Source organism: Lotus japonicus, chromosome 6 (genome assembly GCF_012489685.1).
Source record: "Lotus japonicus ecotype B-129 chromosome 6, LjGifu_v1.2".
NCBI classification, from domain to species: Eukaryota; Viridiplantae; Streptophyta; class Magnoliopsida; order Fabales; family Fabaceae; genus Lotus; species Lotus japonicus.
Window position 1 is genome coordinate 42,753,659 of NC_080046.1, and position 20,930 is coordinate 42,774,588.

Genomic DNA, 20,930 nt, shown 5'->3' on the forward strand with positions numbered 1-20,930 from the left:
TTTTGACAAAATTCAAGCATTGTCAACAAGGTAGAGTTTTTGTCATCTCTTCAATAATATTAGTTTTCCGATGTTAAAAAAATAACTTCATTAATATTTAAATCACATTATGTGATTATTTTAATAAACTTAAATTCAAACCTTTTGATAAAGAAATGTGACCATAGTCCCCGTAGGATAGCTCAAGTGGTAGAAGCTGGGGACATATGGGTTGAGTAGGGGAAAGTCCAGTGATCGATTCTTGACGGGTGTAATTTAACTTTCCGATGTACCCAAAAAAAAAATGTGACCATATGAAATTATTTTTGTGTTTACCTATCAATTAATTATGAATGTTTTCTACATAAAAAAGATAAAATTCCACTATGATTGGAGACAGTTAATTATGAGTTTATTAGAAAGCATCCTTATTTCTAATAAACTTTCTCTATTCTCAAAAGAATTCATTGCACACTAACAAGTGTAAAAAAAATGTAATATCTTTTTTTTTTAAAGAGTAAAAAAAGTGTAATATCATTCAATAAGAATCGACTCATTTAATATAATTGATTTTTTTCGAACGTCATTATAATTGAATTTGAATTATGAAATGTGTTAATTAAGTTCTCTTAGTCAATGTTAATTAGTGGCAACAATGAAGAGGAAGAGAAAGAACTCATAATTTACATGTCAACAGTTTTAGTTATATAATGAAAAAAAATATTAAAAATACTTTATATAAATAACTATCTTAATAACACATTGATTTTAAAAAATATGTGTGGATGCTTGAATCCCTTTAAACAATGTCTTATGTTCGAGTCTTGTGGATGAAAAAAAAGCTTCACTGGGAGAGTTCACTCCACCATGATATGAAAATTCTTAACTCGAGCAGAATTACCTCTAAATGAGGATACGTGTAAGTAAAAAAAAAAGATTTAAAAATATATATTTTTGTGGTAGGAAGGTTAATATGAGTTGATTTAATGATTTAAAAAAAATGTTTAGTTAAAAAACATTTTTAAAAATATATTAGTCATAATTTTTTGACTTTTTAATTTAATTATCATAAAAACTTTCATTAAATGCAGTAAAATCTTTCTACATTTGTATTAAAATACATGAAGAAAAAACAAATTTCTTTGTGATCATAGAGACAGATTCAGCAGAAGCTCATGATGTTGTGACTTCTATGGGAACCCTTGTCTCTCCTTACTGTGAGATAGTTGCGCACATTCGGAGGTGTATTGGTATGTTAGTTTCATTTGAGCTGATCCATCGAGAAGCAAACATGGTAGCTGATTGCTTAGCTAAGAATGCCCACGTCTTCAGTTTTGGGGTTTACATTCTGCACTTTCCGCTGTTGGAGTGCCGGAATCTCTTGTACCAGAATTCTATGGAGGCTTTTGCCTCTCTTAGTCTTCCTACTGATTAGCGTCTTTGTTTCGCCTTTAGGGCTTTAGCCCCACCATGCTATAAAAAATGTATATTATATAGTAAAAAAAAAATTATACTGTCTAAATTTATTCAACTATATATCTACATTAATTAATAATATTTTTAAACTTAAAAATTGACTTAAATTTTGCATTAGTGAAGAATATCAGGAATTAAACTTGATTAATAATAAAATATTGTTATTAATAATAAAATATTGTTATCAATAAATAATATAGATAAATAGTTTAAATTTAAAAATGACACTATTAATATAGTGTTTGGCCCAACTTATTTTGGACTTTTAAGTTAAAGTTGGGCCACTAAAATTTAAGTAACTTATTTTTTATAACAGAAAATATGAATAAGTAACTTTTTAGAAAAAAGTTAGGAAGATGAGTTTTTTACTTAATGCATCTCCAATGGTAGTATCTAATGTTAAATACATATTCATATGAGTATCTATTACCATTGGAGTACTGGTTACCGTGATATTTGGTAAACAAACATCTTCCAAGTTCGACTGGAAAAAGTTCAAGAGTTTTGCGAATTAAGGGTTCTTTTGGGAAAACGTCTTGCCAAAGCGCGTGTGAAATCGGGTTTTTCGACAACCGTGTGTCAAAGGGTAAAAGGGAATAAAGATTCGAAAGCAAAATGCAAAACAATCAAAAGTGCTTGAAGATAAATTCACTGATTAAAAAGCTTTACATCAATCCAAACTCATAAAATCGACAATAAATCTAACAAAAGCAACAATGGCAACAAATTCGAAAACTATCTAAGTGCAGGAATCGTAAACGACTGGTTCGGCAACATACTCCTCCACGATCACATTAGGCTCGTTGAGTCTCTTTGATGCGGACATGAGAGATTTGTAGTGATTTTTAGAGCTGAGTTGGGAACCTCTTTTCTGAATTAGATTCTCCTATTTATAGAGCTCCATGTCCCGCGTGTCCTTGGCGGTTTCTTCCCTACTGGATGGGTTAGTGGGTCTGATTCCCTCACGATCTGATGCTTTCCCTGGAAGTTTCATGCGTAGTGGTGAGGGTCGTGTTCTTCAACTGCTTCTTGGCCACGTAATCAGTCATCGTGGTGATAAACACATGCTCTCCTAACCGACTTAGTCAATGCTGCACGTGTTAAATATGCCCGTGTTTGTAGCAACGGTTACCAGTGTCCCTTTGTCGAATTCGGCTACCTATTTAACTTGGCGTTTTTTCTTAATTCCTTTGGTCCATTTTCGACTGCCCCATGCGTTTTGGGCCAAACATTTTGGGCCAACAGATGCCCCCCAAAAATGTTGATTCTCGACTACCAGGCCTTGGAGGGATCAAGCATTTTTTGCACTTGAATTTCGAACGGAACTGTCGTTCGTTTGTAACCTCTGTCCTTTTGACTTCATGTCCAATCAGAAATCATAGTGTCTGACTTCACTCCAATCAGAAGCTTTAGCGTCTGACTTCCCCTGCCCATCCGCCGTCTCTTCACTAGGGTAATCATGGCTCCTTTTTTATCCTACATGTTAGGACTCTACGGTTATATAATAAAATAACCGTTGGATTTCAAATTTTATGCAACATCGCGTAATGTGGCTTCACGTCCGTCTCTTCGTTTGCCTATAAATACGCCATTGTTGCTTCCTTGCAAGCTTTACAACTTCTGAATCATCCAAGCTTCGTTTAGTTTTGCTTGCGATCATCTGCAACCGACCGGTTTCTGCTTCTTCCTTTCTCTCTGGTGCATTCTCTGATCGCTTTCATGGCTTCTGACTCTAACAATATCATTCCATTGGCTGCTGCTTTTGAAATGAACGAAGCCAAACGAGTTCCTATTCCAGACCCACCGTATGAGGCGGAGAAGAGGGCTATCTGGAAATCTCAGGTACTCATCCCTATCTCTGTTAATGGTACCCTACGTGCCATCTTAGGTCCTTTGAAGAAAGCGAAAAAGGATAGGCTTACTAGTCTTCCTGATGGTTATGAACAATTTCATCCCAGTATTCGTGAGGAAGAGCTTATTCCTGCTTTTCGACCTTCCTATCGCTTGCCCTTTCTGAAAGATCCCAAAAGGACTTTTAGGTCTGCCCCGCCCAATCCGACTGCTGGTGACGGAGCCTATTTGAAATGGCTTGATAAGGTGGAAGCCAGTAAGTCTGGGCACTGGAAGGTCACCAGGATTTTCGACCTAATTCAATTGTCGAGATCGCCAATCTCTTATAACCCTGCTATGCTTTTGAGCTCACTCTTCTTTTGGGAAAGGTCTACCAACAACTTTCATGTTCCTTTTGGCATGATCACTCCCACTCTTCTCGATGTCGCTACCATCACTGGCCTTTGGGTTGTGGGTGATGATTATCATTCCTCTGCTGTCCCAACGAAACCCATCGCCATTTCGACAGACAACATAGCCTTCAGTAGATTCATTAAGGATCATTATGTCGAAGACGGTGAAGTTTCTAACGTTGAGCATGTCGCGTTTCTCTTATATTGGCTTTCTGCTTATGTATTCTGTACCAAGTCTCTGAGGATTCCAGCCAAACTTCTTCCTTTGGCTAACTTGTTGTATGAGGGCCGAAAAATTGCTATGGCTAGGCTTGTGCTTGGTAACCTTTATCAGATGATTAATGAAGCAGTAGCCGATATCCGAGATCCCAAAGTTGTGTCTCTGAACGCAGCCGGTCCATTGTGGTTGCTTCAGCTTTGGATGAATGCAGTTTTCGAGTCGTTTCTCCCAGCCAAGAAACCTCCTTCCATGGTGTCCAACACAAGGATTGACGCTCACAGGCTTGAAACCCTAACCCCTCCTTATGATGCTTCTACCTTTGAGGCCGATTTCAAAAAGTATTTCACCATGTTCTTCGAACTGAAGCGCTACCGTTCCAGCTTTGCACCGTACAACAAACCCTCTTATGGCCCTCGGTGGCTAAGAAACTCCTACCCTAACCTTCCTGGCTCAGAGGATCTCTCTCAACACCAAATCGAACTCTGGCAAACCATCCTATCCCCTAGGGTGCTGACTATCAATTTTTCCAGTAATGACTTCACCTTGTGCGGTTATAACCCTCAGCTTGTTTCTCGACAATTTGGGCTAAGTCAGGATTTGCCCAACACATTGTTCGATCAATCGCTTGTCCTTTATCTTGGCGCCATCACTAAACGTAGTGCCTTTGACACCACCATCAACTACTACAATGAGGAGCTGATCGGCCTTAGCCCTTTTAACTTTGCTCCATCCTTTTATGTCACCAAGGCATTTAAAACTTGGTGGTCTACTTATTGGAGCGATATTTCGATGCCGATTGAAGATTGTTCCCAACGCATAACAAATGTTTTTCTTTTGCAGAAACAAGCTCCTAAGAAGACCAAAGGTATGCATACGTCTGAGATCAACGCCTTCCAGCAATTCTTCGGTGTAGTATATTTTCCAGGTCCTCGACTTCAAGAGACTGTTGCCAAAGCGGCTCAAGTTCTCAGGCAAATGTGGGAATCTAAAGCCAAGAAAACTCGATTGATCATTTCTTCTGATGAGGATGATCTTTCTTTCATTATTCGAAAAACAGGCTTTAAATTCCCACCATTGCCTACTTGTAAGTATGCTTTGGCCTTTCCATTGGTCCTTCCTAAATGGGTTGACCATGTAAGTATCAAGAACTTTTATCATAGCGCGTTGCCTCCTCGGAAGCGGGTGACCTGGACTAAGTGTTAGTTATGGAATTTCCCTTTCCATGTGCCGGTCGAAATCTTCAACCACATATCGATAAGAACGCTTATTGGTCAAGGTAACTATTTCGACCTGGCATTTTTGCGATATTTATGGCTTAACTCTTCTTTGCTCTTTTCTTGCAGCTGAGCCAATTCCTTGATCAACTTCTCAAGCCTCTCCCCGAGTGACTTCTGCTACTATTTGTAAGATCAAGATTTGGTCATGTGGTACAACTCTATGTTTTGATGATAACAAGTATTTATTTGTGGATGAACAACTATGATACTCTAATGTTTGTCTTGAGTGTTTTGACAAACAGGCTCTGATTCTGACACCAGAAGATATATTCGTCAGAAGTTCTGAAGATCAGAGGATCAGAAGATCAGAGGATCAGAAGATCTGAAGATCAGAGGATCTGAAGATCAGAGGATCTGAAGATCAGAGGATCTGAGGATCAGAAGATCTGAAGACCAGAAGTTCTGAGGGACCAGAGGCTCTGAAGGTCCAGAAGCACTGAAGGTCCAGAAGCAGAAGTTACGAAGGTCAGAGGATCCAAGCATCCCTCTGACTCTGATCACCAAGCTTCACAAGTTCCAACACGAAGCATTCCTCTGATCAGAAGTCATTGGTTAAAGGCAAAGGTCTCTATCGAGAAGTACAAGAGCAGTGTACTATTCTGAAAAGCCTACCTACCAAGGTTCAGCCACAGCAGGTTCTGGAAGTTCCAGAAATGCCCTCCAACGGTCATATTCTCTCAACAGAAATATCCTTTGCACCTTGGACTATAAAAGGCTGAAGAAAAAGAAGAAAGCTAAGAGAAAAACTAAGAGCTGCAATACAAGAAAAGATTCAAGCCTCTACTTTCTTCATCTGTTCTTATTTAGTTTACACTCAGCTTATTTAGAAGCAAACCTTTGTAAACACCAACCTCAAACAGTTGTTTGATTTTCCTTAAGGGACCGGGTAGGTCAGTATCCTTAAGAAGACTAAGAGAGTGAATCTTAGTGGTGATTCCTTTAGGAGATCAAGGTTGATCGGATCCTAGAGAAGACTAAGAGAGTGAATCTTAGTGATAGCTAAGTCAGTGTATTGTTAGTCACTTGTAGGTTTCAAGTGCAGTTGTAACAATTATCTGATTAGTGGATTGCCTTCATTCTAAGAAGGAAGAAATCACCTTAACGGGTGGACTGGATTAGCTTGAGGGATTTATCAAGTGAACCAGGATAAAATCCTTGTGTGCTTTTCTATCTCTTATCTTTAGCACTTAAGGTGGAAGTCTTGTACTGAAAACGTTATTCAAACCCCCCCCCCTTTCTACCGTTTTTCATACCTTCAATTGGTATCAGAGCGCAAGTTCTGATTACCACACCTAACAGTGTTCAGTGATCCGGGCCGGTGTGAAAAACAATGGCTGCCACCACCAGTGAAACTCAAAGAGATGGTTACAACGCAAAGCCTCCTATGTTCGATGGTCAAAGGTTCGAATATTGGAAAGATAGACTGGAAAGTTTCTTTCTGGGTTTCGATGCAGATCTCTGGGATATTATTGTGGATGGCTATGAGCGTCCAGTTGATGCAGATGGCAAGAAGATCCCAAGGTCAGAGATGACTGCAGATCAAAAGAAGCTGTACTCACAACATCACAAAGCAAGAGCAATTCTTCTAAGTGCTATTTCCTATGAGGAGTACCAGAAGATTACCGATCGTGAGTTTGCTAAAGGCATTTTTGATTCTCTGAAGATGTCTCATGAAGGAAACAAGAAAGTCAAAGAATCAAAGGCATTGTCTTTGATCCAAAAGTATGAATCCTTCATCATGGAGCCAAATGAGTCCATTGAAGAAATGTTCTCCAGATTTCAATTGCTTGTAGCTGGCATACGACCTCTCAACAAGAGCTACACAACAAAAGATCATGTCATAAGGGTCATCAGGTGTCTTCCTGAAAGCTGGATGCCTTTGGTGACTTCAATAGAGCTCACGAGAGACGTTGAGAATATGAGTTTAGAAGAACTCATCAGCATTTTGAAATGCCATGAGCTGAAACGCTCAGAGATGCAAGATCAGAAGAAAAAGTCCATAGCCTTGAAATCTAAATCTGAAAAGGCTAAGGCTGAGAAGTCAAAAGCTCTTCAAGCTGAAGAAGAGGAATCTGAAGAAGCATCAGAAGATTCTGATGAAGATGAGCTGACTCTGATATCCAGAAAGTTCAACTGCATCTGGAAGCACAGGCAGAGCAAATACAAAGGTTCATCAAAGGACGAAAAGTCAAAGAAGCATTTCAAACCAAAGAAAAGTCTGATGGTGACTTTTGATGAATCAGAATCAGAGGATGTTGACTCTGATGGTGAAGTCCAAGGACTCATGGCTATTGTCATAGACAAAGGAGCAGAGTCAAAGGAAGCTGTTGACTCTGACTTAGAATCAGAAGGAGATCCAGACTCTGACGATGAAAATGAGGTATTTGATTCTTTCTCAACTTCTGAACTTAAAGATGCTTTATCTGAAATTATGGATAAATATAACTCTCTCTTGACTAAGCGTAAAAGGTTGAAAAAGAATTTCTCTGCTGCCTCTGAAACTTCTGTTGAACATGAGAAAATTATTTCTGATTTGAAAAATGATAATCATGCTTTGATCAATTCTAACTCTGTGCTTAAGAACCAGATTGCTAAGTTAGAAGAAATTGTTGCCTGTGATGCCTTTGATTGTAGAAATGAGTCTAAGTATGAAAAGTCTTTTCAAAGATTCCTAGCTAAAAGCGTAGACAGAAGCTTAATGGCTTCAATGATCTATGGCGTAAGCAGAAATGGAATATATGACATTGGTCATTCTAAACCTTCTGAAGTTGCTCCATCATCTCTTAAGAAAGGAATTTTCTCCATGTCTAAATATCATGCAAAAATTCCTGTATATTATCCTGTTGAAAGACCCAAAGTTGTCAGAACTTCTGGGCTAACTAACAAGAAAGGACCCAGAAAGTGGGTACCTAGGGATAAGATTATATATGTTGCAGATATCTTCAGTAGGTCCATCGAAACTCCAACCATGGAACCTGGACAGTGGATGCAGGCAACACATGACGGGAGAAAGGCATATGTCCCAAGATCCAAAACTTGAACCTGAAGGTGAAGTTGATCTTGGAGGCATCAGTAGAGTAAGATTTGGTCAAGTCAAAGCTAGCTGAAAAAGCTTGTAGAGATGAGCATGACTGTTTCAGATAGAAACAAAGACTCAGAACTTGTCGAACCAGAAGCAACAACATCAGAAGATGCTACTACAACTTCTGACTTGCGTCATCAGAAGAAGAGTAGGTTCCTAGCTTCTCATTCTGAAGTATCTGAAGATGAAATTTTGTCCAGAACGGAGATGTCACCAGAACCACACTTCTGCTCTCATCAGAAGATATGCTAATCAGAAGCCAAGTATCCCTTGGTATTCCTTCTGAGGGGGAGTATTTCGTCTTTTGCTCTTACTATTTTTTTTCCACCTTCATTCTTTTTGCTTATGACAAAAAGGGGGAGAACTTATAGTATCTTGACAACTCCTATTTTATTTAGCTCAGAATCTAGATATTACTAACATTGATATTAAGTATTAGATTCAGGGGGAGCTTAGCTCAGAATCAAGCACGAGTCTTGGATTCAGAAGGAGCAAGATAAACTATACACATCAGGATAAGTTTTAACTCTGATACCTTATACTCTGAGTGTATTCAGTTTATTTGTTTAGAGTTGTTCATCAAAATACATGGTTTTGTCATCATCAAAAAGGGGGAGATTGTAAGATCAAGATTTGGTCATGTGGTACAACTCTATGTTTTGATGATAACAAGTATTTATTTGTGGATGAACAACTATGATACTCTAATGTTTGTCTTGAGTGTTTTGACAAACAGGCTCTGATTCTGACACCAGAAGATATATTCGTCAGAAGTTCTGAAGATCAGAGGATCAGAAGATCAGAGGATCAGAAGATCTGAAGATCAGAGGATCTGAAGATCAGAGGATCTGAAGATCAGAGGATCTGAGGATCAGAAGATCTGAAGACCAGAAGTTCTGAGGGACCAGAGGCTCTGAAGGTCCAGAAGCTCTGAAGGTCCAGAAGCAGAAGTTACGAAGGTCAGAGGATCCAAGCATCCCTCTGACTCTGATCACCAAGCTTCACAAGTTCCAACACGAAGCATTCCTCTGATCAGAAGTCATTGGTTAAAGGCAAAGGTCTCTATCGAGAAGTACAAGAGCGGTGTACTATTCTGAAAAGCCTACCTACCAAGGTTCAGCCACAGCAGGTTCTGGAAGTTCCAGAAATGCCCTCCAACGGTCATATTCTCTCAACAGAAATATCCTTTGCACCTTGGACTATAAAAGGCTGAAGAAAAAGAAGAAAGCTAAGAGAAAAACTAAGAGCTGCAATACAAGAAAAGATTCAAGCCTCTACTTTCTTCATCTGTTCTTATTTAGTTTACACTCAGCTTATTTAGAAGCAAACCTTTGTAAACACCAACCTCAAACAGTTGTTTGATTTTCCTTAAGGGACCGGGTAGGTCAGTATCCTTAAGAAGACTAAGAGAGTGAATCTTAGTGGTGATTCCTTTAGGAGATCAAGGTTGATCGGATCCTAGAGAAGACTATGTGAATCTTAGTGATAGCTAAGTCAGTGTATTGTTAGTCACTTGTAGGTTTCAAGTGCAGTTGTAACAATTATCTGATTAGTGGATTGCCTTCATTCTAAGAAGGAAGAAATCACCTTAACGGGTGGACTGGATTAGCTTGAGGGATTTATCAAGTGAACCAGGATAAAATCCTTGTGTGCTTTTCTATCTCTTATCTTTAGCACTTAAGTTCTCGAAAGATTTGCCAAAATCTTTAAGGTGGAAGTCTTGTACTGAAAACGTTATTCAAACCCCCCTTTTCTACCGTTTTTCATACCTTCACTATTGAGATTGATGATGATGATGATGATGATGATGTTAGTCTGGCCGACAAGCTCAAAGTGCCCAAGGTAATATCTAGGTTGTGGAGCTTCGTTCTTTCTTGATATATATCCTTTTATGACCTCTTGCTTTTATCTCAGAGTCGAAAACGAGGGGCCACGCCTACCACTTCTGCAAGCCAGAAAAAGGCCAAAGGTGCTGGTGGGTCTGCTGTGAGCAATCCTTCCCCGACTAAGTCGGCCAGCTGTCATGAAGAGATCCAGCAAGGTGATGATCAACAAGCTTCTAGCCCTCCTCCTCAAGACACTACACCTATTTCTGTCGAGATGGCTTCGGCCAAGAAGACCTCCAAGAAGAAGTCTAGTCACAAATCTGGCAGCCCCTCTTCTCGCCATTCCAGGAGTTCGACAAGCTTCAGTCCTCTTAAAGAGTCTGCCCCTAAGGTAAGTTGTCGTGATTCACATCTCATCTCGATTTGTTTTCCTTTCTTCCCCCTCAACTATTTCCACTTTTTATTCTTCAGAGGGTTGGCATGTCTAAAATGGTTGTGCCTCGAGCCACATGGTTTCCTCCTAATCCCCCACCAGTTTTCTGTCTAGTTCTTTGAGCAGTTTGGAATCCTCGAGCTCGAGTTTAGACTCTAACGAGTCGGGCCCTGTGTGGGACAAGTTGACATTCTATTTTAACTCGAAACCAATCGCTTGGCAGCATCCTGGTTGCGAACCTTATTATACCAAAGAATGTCGAGATAATTTTTCTAATTTTCCTCCGCAGGATACTCAGAACGCGTCTCCTCCAGATTGTGTCGAGGCTAGAGCATCAGCCTTTGGGGGAGGCATGACATCAATCACCCGGTCAGGCTGAGTGACTGGGGGCATTTGGCCTTCACCACTCTGTACTTCAACGGGACGCTAGAGTTGCTTTGCTTTCTCCTCATGCCAAAGGAGGTTCAGCTTCTTCCAAGACAGCAGCTTCTTCTCATACTTCTGGTGAGAGACTTAATGCCCTTTTGGTCCAAGACCCACTCGCCATTTTTCAAAGTTTCTTTGATGGCACTCTGGATCTCGATTCTCCGCCACATCATACTGAAACTACTGAGACTGTTCAATCTAGTGGGGTAGTCAGTGCCGGCCAGATTGAAGAAGCTTTAAGTAAGTTGAAGGGGTTAATTTTCGATGAGGGTTTTATCGACAGTGTTCGGGCTAACCCTCAACCAGGCCATGACGTCAAGGAGTTGCTTACTTTCCTGTTGGGCCAGCGGCTCGACCAAGTTCAGGCAGATGCTCTTGTCGAGCTTCAGACTTTCTTGGTTGACCTTTTGGCCACACTTGACAAGGCCAACACTAAAAAGGCACAAGTGGCTTCTAACACCAATGGGCTCTTGCCTGCAAAAGATGAAATCCTTAAGCTGACTGCCAGGAAGACTCTTATAGCAACTGACCTGTAAAGTGTTGATGCTCGACTGGATGAGCTTCAGAGGGAAGTGGCAAGACTTGAGAAGGAGAAGGCAATGCTGATCGAAGAAGGTCCAGTCGTGAATGCCCGACTGACTACTCTAGCTGCTGAGTGTGCAAGTGTGATGTTGTCGACATCTCAACTCTCCAAGGAGGTTGCAGTAGAGCAGGGTGTTAAGCAGAGCTTGGATGCCAGGATCGCTGCTGCCGGTGTTCAACTTGAAGCCTTCAAATCGAGGATTTAAGACTCTTTACTTTCTATTCATTTCCTTTGAGGTTGTAATGGCCGTGTGTTTGTATGGCCTTTGTTGCCAATGTTTGTAATGCCCATACTTTATGACGTTGTTTAACAATGACTTTGCATTAATGATGTCGACATGATTTGTCTTTTGATTGAGCTTTTATTGTCGAGTTCTCATTATCTTGTTAAAATACTCTTTGCGTAGTATTTCTGAGTTTCATACCATTTAGCTTGGCATGTAATCTAACTTTCCATCTTCCAAACCATTAACCAACTTCTTGGAAAGTAGGGTAATTTATGACGCTCTTTTACCACGTTCTTGTTTAACGACGAAAGAACTTCCTCCACTCACGGTAGTGGCTGACGTGGCTAACTGTGCTTGGTTAACGATTTGGCAACTGCATGCCATGCATTAATGCGGCTGTTTGTTTCATTTCTATTATAAATAAAGCCGTTTTTTACCTTTTCTCATCAGTAACTTCTCTTCTCCATTCTCATCTTCTTCTTGCCACTAAAACCTTCATTTTTGATTATGGATAGCAGACTTATCCTTCACCGCATCCGAGACATGGCCTTCCACCATAACCTCTTTCATGGCATGTACGAATCTTCTTCTCGCCTCGATGAGCTTTTAGAGCTCATTGATCAACTGCTCCAAAGGCCTATCGTTGCACGCGTTAGGATCCCTCTTCAGGAGTTCCGAGGGCTACTCTTAGAAGCCAAGCCTTTGTTTGAAGAATTCAGGGAGCTTTCCGTGATGGTGTTTTTCCAGGAGTATCAAATAGATGAGTTGAAGGAGAAGTTCAATTTTCTCCAAGCCTCCTTGGACCAGCAAGACCCGGAAGGTCTCGTTCGACTGGCTGTCGAGATATCTGCGGTCTCTCTTGAAGACCTAGCTGCTCGTCAAAAGAAGGCTCGATTTGAGGGCCAGATGGCAGCGCTGGTGTATCGACTGGAACCTATGCAAGCTAGATATGATGGATATAAAGCCAGTCTTCCGTTCTAGGCTTTTAATTTCTTTTGTACCTCGCCATACTTGTAATGTCCTATTTTGATGAATGAAACATTTTTAGTCTGGCAATTTCGACACTTTCTTTTATTCGATTTTGACTTCATGCAGCATTGGCTTATACGCTTTTAGGTACTTGCCATTTATTGTAACAAATTGACGTTGACCGCTTAATTCTTTAATCACGTAGGCATTGTTAGATAGTGCTTTCTCGACTTTAAACGACTCTTCCCAAATGGGGGCCCATTTTCCGTAGGCCCTATCTTTCTTATCCGTTGGGAGGATAACTTTCCACACGTAGTCCCCTGTGACAAAAGATCGATTTTTAACCTTCTTGTTGTATGCTTTAGCTATGCGATCCTTTTGCCTTGTTAAGACGTCTAACGCCAAGACTCTTTCTTCGTCGAGATTTACCAATTCGTCAAGCATCATGTTCCAATAGACTTCGCTTGGGATTTCTTCTTGTCTTTGAATTATGCACGATTGCAAGTATACTTCTACAGGAAGCACAGCTTCTTGGCCATAGGCCAGTCGAAAAGGTGTTGTTCCTATCGCTTCCCTTGGTGAATTCCTGTAAGCCCACAGGACTTGGCTTAAGGACTACCAGCTTTTCGGCTTTCGACCCACTTGCTTTTTAATCAAGCTTATTAGAATTTTATTAGCGGCCTCTACTTGGCCGTTTGCCTGAGCATAGTAGGGGGTCGAGGTTAAAAGCTTTATGCCCCAGGATTCTGCAAAGGCTGCCACTTTTCGTCCTACGAACACTGTACCTTGGTCCGTTGTGAGTGACTCCGGCAATCCAAAACGATACACAATGTGATTCTGTATGAATTCGATTACCGTCTCTTGCGTCACGCTCTGTAGTGGAATGGCTTCGACCCATTTAGTAAAATAGTCAATTGCTACAATTATATACTTGTGCTGCCTTGACGAGGCTGGGTGAATCTCGCCAATTAAATCTATTGCCCATCCTCTAAAGGGCCATGGCTTAATAATAGAGTGTAACTTGCTAGCTGGCACGTGTTGGATTCCTGAATGTTTCTGACAATCTTGACAACTTTTTGCGTATTCGATACAATCTTTCATGATAGTTGGCCAATACATCCCTTGCCTAAAAAGAATCCATTTCATCTTTGCCCCTGCTTGGTGAGCGCCACATAAGCCGTCGTGAGCGGCTGATACAGCTATGAACGCATCGTCTTCGCTTAAGCACTTCAACAATGTGTCGTCGACATTCTTTTTGAACAATTCATTGCCTATGATGGTATAATTTAGAGCCCTATACTTGACTTTTCTGTCGGTTGACCCTACAGGGTTCTGCAAGTATTCGACGATTGGCTTTCTCCAATCATTAGGAGTAAGGTTATCGATAGCCATAACGTCGAGATCCAAAGGACTCAATTTCTCCTTGATCCAAATCAACTCTTTCAATTTTTGTTTATCTATCATGTACCCAGAAGCAATTTGTGCTAACTCATTAGCTTATTGATTGCTTACCCTAGGTATGTAGCTAATTCCTGCTTGGTCGAAATTGGCTAGTAAACTCATGGCCTTTACGTAGTATTTTGCCAAATTTTCACTTATGCACTTATATTCCTTGGTAAGTTGCTTTACCACCAATTCTGAGTCACCTTTAACTTCGACGTTCTTTGCCCCCAAGGCCAACAGTATTTCGAGGCCTGAGACTAAAGCCTCATATTCAGATTCGTTATTGGAGCAACTTTCTCGAATTCGAAACATGAATTTGGTTGGGATGCCTTGTGGAGATACTATGAACATACCGATTCCTGAACCTTCCTTATGGCTTGAGCCGTCGAAAAACAACTTCCAAGGCTGTAATCCTACATAAGCTATCTCTTCAGGCAAAGTGTGATCTGCCAAGAAATCAGCTACTGCTTGCCCCTTGATTGCCTTAAAAGGGGCATAAGTGAGCGAATATTCGGTTAATTCTAAAGACCATTGACGAACGCACTGTCGTAATGCGTGTCAAAGTATTCTGCTTTGAATGCAGTACAAGGTGATGAACACCAGGATCGATCTCACAAGGACTTGATAAATTATTAATTGATATTAGAGTAAAACAAAACAATTAAAAAGGGGGTTTTTTGATTGATTTGGTAGAAGGTGACAAACAGAAATTAAAAGAGATTTAATTCAGATAAAAGAAAGTGTTAGTCATCGGATTATAACATTCAAGTGCAACAAACCTTCATTGGTTACAAAAGATTAATTCTTCCTTATTGTTTCCCTAATTCGTGAGAGTTGATTAACTAAGCGAAAATCAATTCACAGTTTCTTAAACTAAGCGATTAAGAAACAGTTACGAACTAACATGAACTAAGCGAACATGCATCAACTCTTATTTCTAAAACTACGGAATTAAGCAAACCCTAGATCAGAAATAGAGATGAAGAGAATTAATAAAGAAGAAATTTGCATTAAGAACAGAACCTCAAGTTTGCAAACACAAGAAAATTAAAAATCCTAAGACTAACTATGGAGTTTAGCAACTCATACTAGAAAAGATGGAGAGAGATATTAGGAGAAGGTGGAGGAGGTGATGGTGAGATGTGGTGAGGTGGTTTGGTGGTGAGATGGTGGTGGTGAGATCTAACAAAAGCCTAAACTCACTTATTTATACTAATAAATAAACTTGTTCATCAAGTAACAATCTTTGTTATCTAAATCTTTTCTAAATCTTCTAAAAATCGGGCCCACATAAAGGAGTAAGCTGCTGAACAATCAGGCATTCGTGGGTCCCACAACAAGTACGAAACTTCAATTGAGGTAAACATAAGAGTTGTAGCTCTTTAAGTCAGCTTCGCGGGCCTTCAATCGGATCCTAATTCAGAGTTCTGTAGCCCAAGATATGATCATTTTAGTGCAGACTGTTCCAGACTCGCAGGATTAGCGACAGCAACTTTGCAAGGACATTTCGACCATGTTAGAGTCTTGTTCTTCAATTGTGCTGAACATGAAAGTTGTAGGTCTTCGCGTTTTCTTTCCAATGACATATTATTCGCCCAATTTGGATATTTGTAGCTCCAGATTCAACCTGTTCTAGCAAAACAGTCACAGAAACTAAAAAGTGTAGAATTAAGCACTTTTCCATGAATAATCCAAATAAGCACTAATGGTCAAAACATGGCTAAGTCATAACAATTAAGCACAAAAATGTATATAATGAAGCTTAGAAAGACACACGTAAAATGCATCAATTATGCGCTTATCAAATACCCCCACACTTAACCTTTTGCACTCCTGGGCAAAACTTAACTTCAAAGAAGGTTCAGAAAATCAATTATGATAACAAGTACTTCCTAAAACATAAAAACTCAGCTCACACTTATCTTTGAGAGGTAGAAATTCAGATTTATGAGCAAGAAAACAACCACTTCATTTTCCACAAAGATTAGACAAATTAGATTCCATCACCTACATTCCAAGCCAACAATAAATTTCAAATTGAACATCAAAGTTGGATGCAAGTGTTATACTCTCTACTCTCAAGTGTTTAGGCTTGTGTTTAATCATGCTTAAGCAACTCTCATCATCTCATGAAAACATGCATCTATCATAGGCTTGACAAGATTCTAACACACCAATTAAATTGAACAAATACATACAAAGATCAAAGGACTTTTGAAGGTTGTAATGAGGCTAAGGTCAAGGAAAGATTTATGAAAGATATTCAGAGTTAAAACCTTAGGAAAAATAAGAGCAATGGGGAAAAATTCAAATTAAACTTACTCACAACCCCAAGAATTAACACATTCTTCCTTTTACAACTTCATTTTTTCAACTTCCACTTCCTTTTCTTTCTTTAGTACCTTCCTTCACTTTGTAACTTCTCTTTTTTTCTTTCTTTTTCTTTTTTGACATTTGCATATTTTTCTTTTTTTTTCTTTCAACTTCTTTTCAGCTTGCTTACAATTTATCCTCAAGGAAGGCACCTCTTTAGAGAAACTTAGACCATGCATTCAAATAATTCACCCCCACACTTATTCAACACTCATTACCAAGACAATTTCAAAGCTCTCACATTTCCTAAGGTAAGGTATCGTCATTGTTTTTCACTTAGGCTTGTATTGAGCTACAAAAGAATGGAGATATTAGGCTTAAAGGGGCTAAAACAAAGGTTAAAACATGCAAGGTCAGCTTTTTAGGCCAATAGCTTATTGAAAAAGAATGCCTTATCACTTCAATGTATACACATGAACAACAATTTCAGTCAGAATCAAGTCAAGTTCTGCAGTGCATATAAACATGAGGAAATCACACAAGAAAGAAGAGAATCATGGCAAAGATATTACCATTCAAGTGTTTGGTCCAAAATCTCACAAGGTAGTCCTCACATGGCAAGCATATAACACAATGAATCCAACAAATCAGTTTCAATGCAAATCATGATGAACTCAAAATGCAAGCAACTTCATCCAAGAGAGACATGAAACTTAACAGAAAAGTGGTTACATTGCTCACAAACTCAGCATCTCTAAAACTCATTGAAAAGGTGTGAACTCTTTTATTGAAAACAATAAAAACAAAGCAAATAAATTGAAATTGCAAACTATCCTAACTGAGGTTCTACTACTCCTAAATAAGATTCCCACCCCCACACTTAAATCACACATTGTCCTCAATGTGTGGCACAAATCATCAAATAAATTAGACAAGTGTAATAAAAGAGAAAGGTTAGGAAAACCATGGATCAAGGGAGCTGGCGAGGCATGAAACCTGGTAATGCTCTGAATCTGCTATCACCTGGGTCCGGTGGAGGCCTTGCATTAAGAGGAAGCTCATAGTCTTGAGGTACAACAGCAACAATCCACAAGTCAGGTGGCTTTGGAGGGATCTCATCTGCAACAATCTTAACAAACCCAAATTGTTTTCTAGCACCTTCAACATGACTCATGACAATGTTCAGTTTGAGTGAAAACTTTTTTCGAGCATCTGCCCAACCTGAAATAAGAGTAAATGAAAAATCAGTACATTCAACAATCAACTCTTTGTCTGGAGGCTTCGGTAGAGGTTTCAAAACATATTCCTCCATGGAAATTGACTCCTTGCAATCAACAGAGTCTCCAATAAGCACGACTTTTTCAAAAATGTCTAGATTAATTAAAAGCGGCTTATGTGGAAATATTGCTAATTTAGATCCACGTTCTACATCCATCTTCTTAACTTCATCCCTTGCAAAACACTTCTTGAAATCATCCAACAACTTATTTTCTTCTTCACCATGATACATCTTCTCATTCTCATAAGTTCTTTGTGGAAGAGGGAGATGTATTTCTTGTTGGTTGGCTTCATCATTAGAATCAGCATCAGAAGCAAAATCAACTTCAAACTCACTAACATCACTAGAACCATTAGTCTTAGCATCAAGATGAGTATCATCACAAGGATTAACTTCATCATCAATCTCTGCATCAGCTTCATGTTGCAATGTGGGAGCGCGAGCAACTAGCTCGTTAACTGGAGCTTGTAAATTTGCAGTATCTTGCAGGTGTTGATCAGCATTTGCATTGAGATTTGCAGACATTTGGTTCAACATGTCTTGAATTTCTTGCAATATGGAAGGTTCCTCGTGTCGAGGTTGTTGAAACTGGGCTTGGTTTGCTTCATATTGCTTTGAAATGTCTTCCAAAAATTCGGGTGGATCATTCCAAGGTTGATGAAATTCCTCTTGTGAATGATGTGGATCATGAAATGGATATTGAAATTCCTCTTGCGGATAGTAGCATGGTGGTGAATAAATAGGCTGCTGAAATTGCCCTTGTGGATGATAGCAAGGTGGGTCACACCAAATATTTTCAAAATCCTCTTGTGGATAACATTGAGGTGACTCAAACTGTTGTTGATAGCTCTTGAGCAACATTTGTGTAACAGAAAATTGTATCTCGTCGAGTTTGGCTTCTAGCTTATCAAGTTTAGCTTCCATCACTGCAAAAACTCTACAGACTAACACAGTAACACTCGTGTTCTGTTTATTTTTTTTCACCACAAAGAAAATAGTAAACAAAAACAAAAAAAATCTAACGAAGAAAACAAAAACGTAAAAGAAAAGAATCTAATAGAATTGGAGTAATACCAATGGAAGAAGAAGAAAAAAAAACTGAAAGTAACGAAAAAAAAAAGTAGAAGAAAATATGTTAGTGAAAAAAAAATTAAACGGGACCTGAAAGACAAAAAAAAAATGTTAATAACAAAAGAAAAAAAAGAATCTGGTAAGAAAAAAAAATTGAACGAAACCAGCAAAAATAAAAGAAAAAAAGAGTTAGTAAAAAGAAAATCTAGTAATAATAATAATAAGAATAATAAAGAAGGGAAAGAAGATAAAAAAGATAGCAAAATAAAATAAAAGAGAGAAAAGATAGAGAAATAAGAATAGAAGATAGTGATATAAAAATAGAAGATGGGAAAGAGAATTAGAAGATTGAAGATAGAGATAAAAGATATGGGATAGATATATAAGATATAAAAGAAAAAACAACCTACAATCTAATTAATAATTATAAAACCAAATCAAATTCATGTATAACTGTATTCCTCTTTTCTTTTCTTTTTTTTATTAAAAACGTAAAAAACAAAAAAATACTCTAAGAATAATTAATAATCACCGAAGTCCCCGGCAACGGCGCCAATTTGACCGAACGCACTGTCGTAATGCGTATCAAAGTATTCTGCTTTGAATGCAGTACAAGGTGATGAACACCAGAATCGATCTCATAAGGACTTGATAAATTATTAATTGATATTAGAGTAAAACAAAACAATTAAAAAGGGGGTTTTTTGATTGATTTGGTAGAAGGTAACAAACAGAAATTAAAAGAGATTTAATTCAGATAAAAGAAAGTGTTAGTCATCGGATTATAACATTCAAGTGCAACAAACCTTCATTGGTTACAAAAGATTAATTCTTCCTTATTGTTTCCCTAATTCGTGAGAGTTGATTAACTAAGCGAAAATCAATTCACAGTTTCTTAAACTAAGCGATTAAGAAACAGTTACGAACTAACATGAACTAAGCGAACATGCATCAACTCTTATTTCTAAAACTACGGAATTAAGCAAACCCTAGATCAGAAATAGAGATGAAGAGAATTAATAAAGAAGAAATTTGCATTAAGAACAGAACCTCAAGTTTGCAAACACAAGAAAATTAAAAATCCTAAGACTAACTATGGAGTTTAGCAACTCATACTAGAAAAGATGGAGAGAGATATTAGGAGAAGGTGGAGGAGGTGATGGTGAGATGTGGTGAGGTGGTTTGGTGGTGAGATGGTGGTGGTGAGATCTAACAAAAGCCTAAACTCACTTATTTATACTAATAAATAAACTTGTTCATCAAGTAACAATCTTTGTTATCTAAATCTTTTCTAAATCTTCTAAAAATCGGGCCCACATAAAGGAGTAAGCTGCTGAACAATCAGGCATTCGTGGGTCCCACAACAAGTACGAAACTTCAATTGAGGTAAACATAAGAGTTGTAGCTCTTTAAGTCAGCTTCGCGGGCCTTCAATCGGATCCTAATTCAGAGTTCTGTAGCCCAAGATATGATCATTTTAGTGCAGACTGTTCCAGACTCGCAGGATTAGCGACAGCAACTTTGCAAGGACATTTTGACCATGTTAGAGTCTTGTTCTTCAATTGTGCTGAACATGAAAGTTGTAGGTCTTCGAGTTATCTTTCCAATGACATATTATTCGCCCAATTTGGATATTTGTAGCTCCAGATTCAACCTGTTCTAGCAAAACAGTCACAGAAACTAAAAAGTGTAGAATTAAGCACTTTTCCATGAATAATCCAAATAAGCACTAATGGTCAAAACATGGCTAAGTCATAACAATTAAGCACAAAAATGTATATAATGAAGCTTAGAAAGACACACGTAAAATGTATCAATTATGCGCTTATCAACCATTTACCGATTCGACTATGCAAAATAGGCTTGGATAACATGTGCTTTATTATATCAAAGTGAGAAACAATCATTACATCAATTGGCTTTATATAATATTTCAGCTTGGTACAAGAAAAGTACAAACACAAACACAATTTCTCGATCATAGTGTATCGAGTTTCAGCATCGTTTAACACACGACTCAAATAAAATACGGCTCTTTCGATGCCATCTTCATCTTCTTGTGCCAGCATGCTGCCAATGGTTTC

At 38.7% G+C, this 20,930-nt stretch overlaps 2 protein-coding genes across 2 annotated transcripts; both read right to left on the bottom strand.

Annotated features, from left to right (window-relative positions):
- Positions 1-12,842: 12,842 nt before the first annotated feature.
- LOC130725348 (uncharacterized) lies at positions 12,843-13,187 on the bottom strand. The gene has a single exon (XM_057576586.1). The coding sequence runs from the start codon at positions 13,185-13,187 to the stop codon at positions 12,843-12,845; it is 345 nt and encodes a 114-aa protein (XP_057432569.1).
- Positions 13,188-17,466: 4,279 nt separating this feature from the next.
- LOC130725349 (uncharacterized) lies at positions 17,467-19,227 on the bottom strand. Its single transcript, XM_057576587.1, has one exon. It carries the CDS (start codon positions 18,697-18,699, stop codon positions 17,467-17,469), a length of 1,233 nt encoding a protein of 410 aa, XP_057432570.1. The 5' UTR covers positions 18,700-19,227.
- Positions 19,228-20,930: the final 1,703 nt, after the last annotated feature.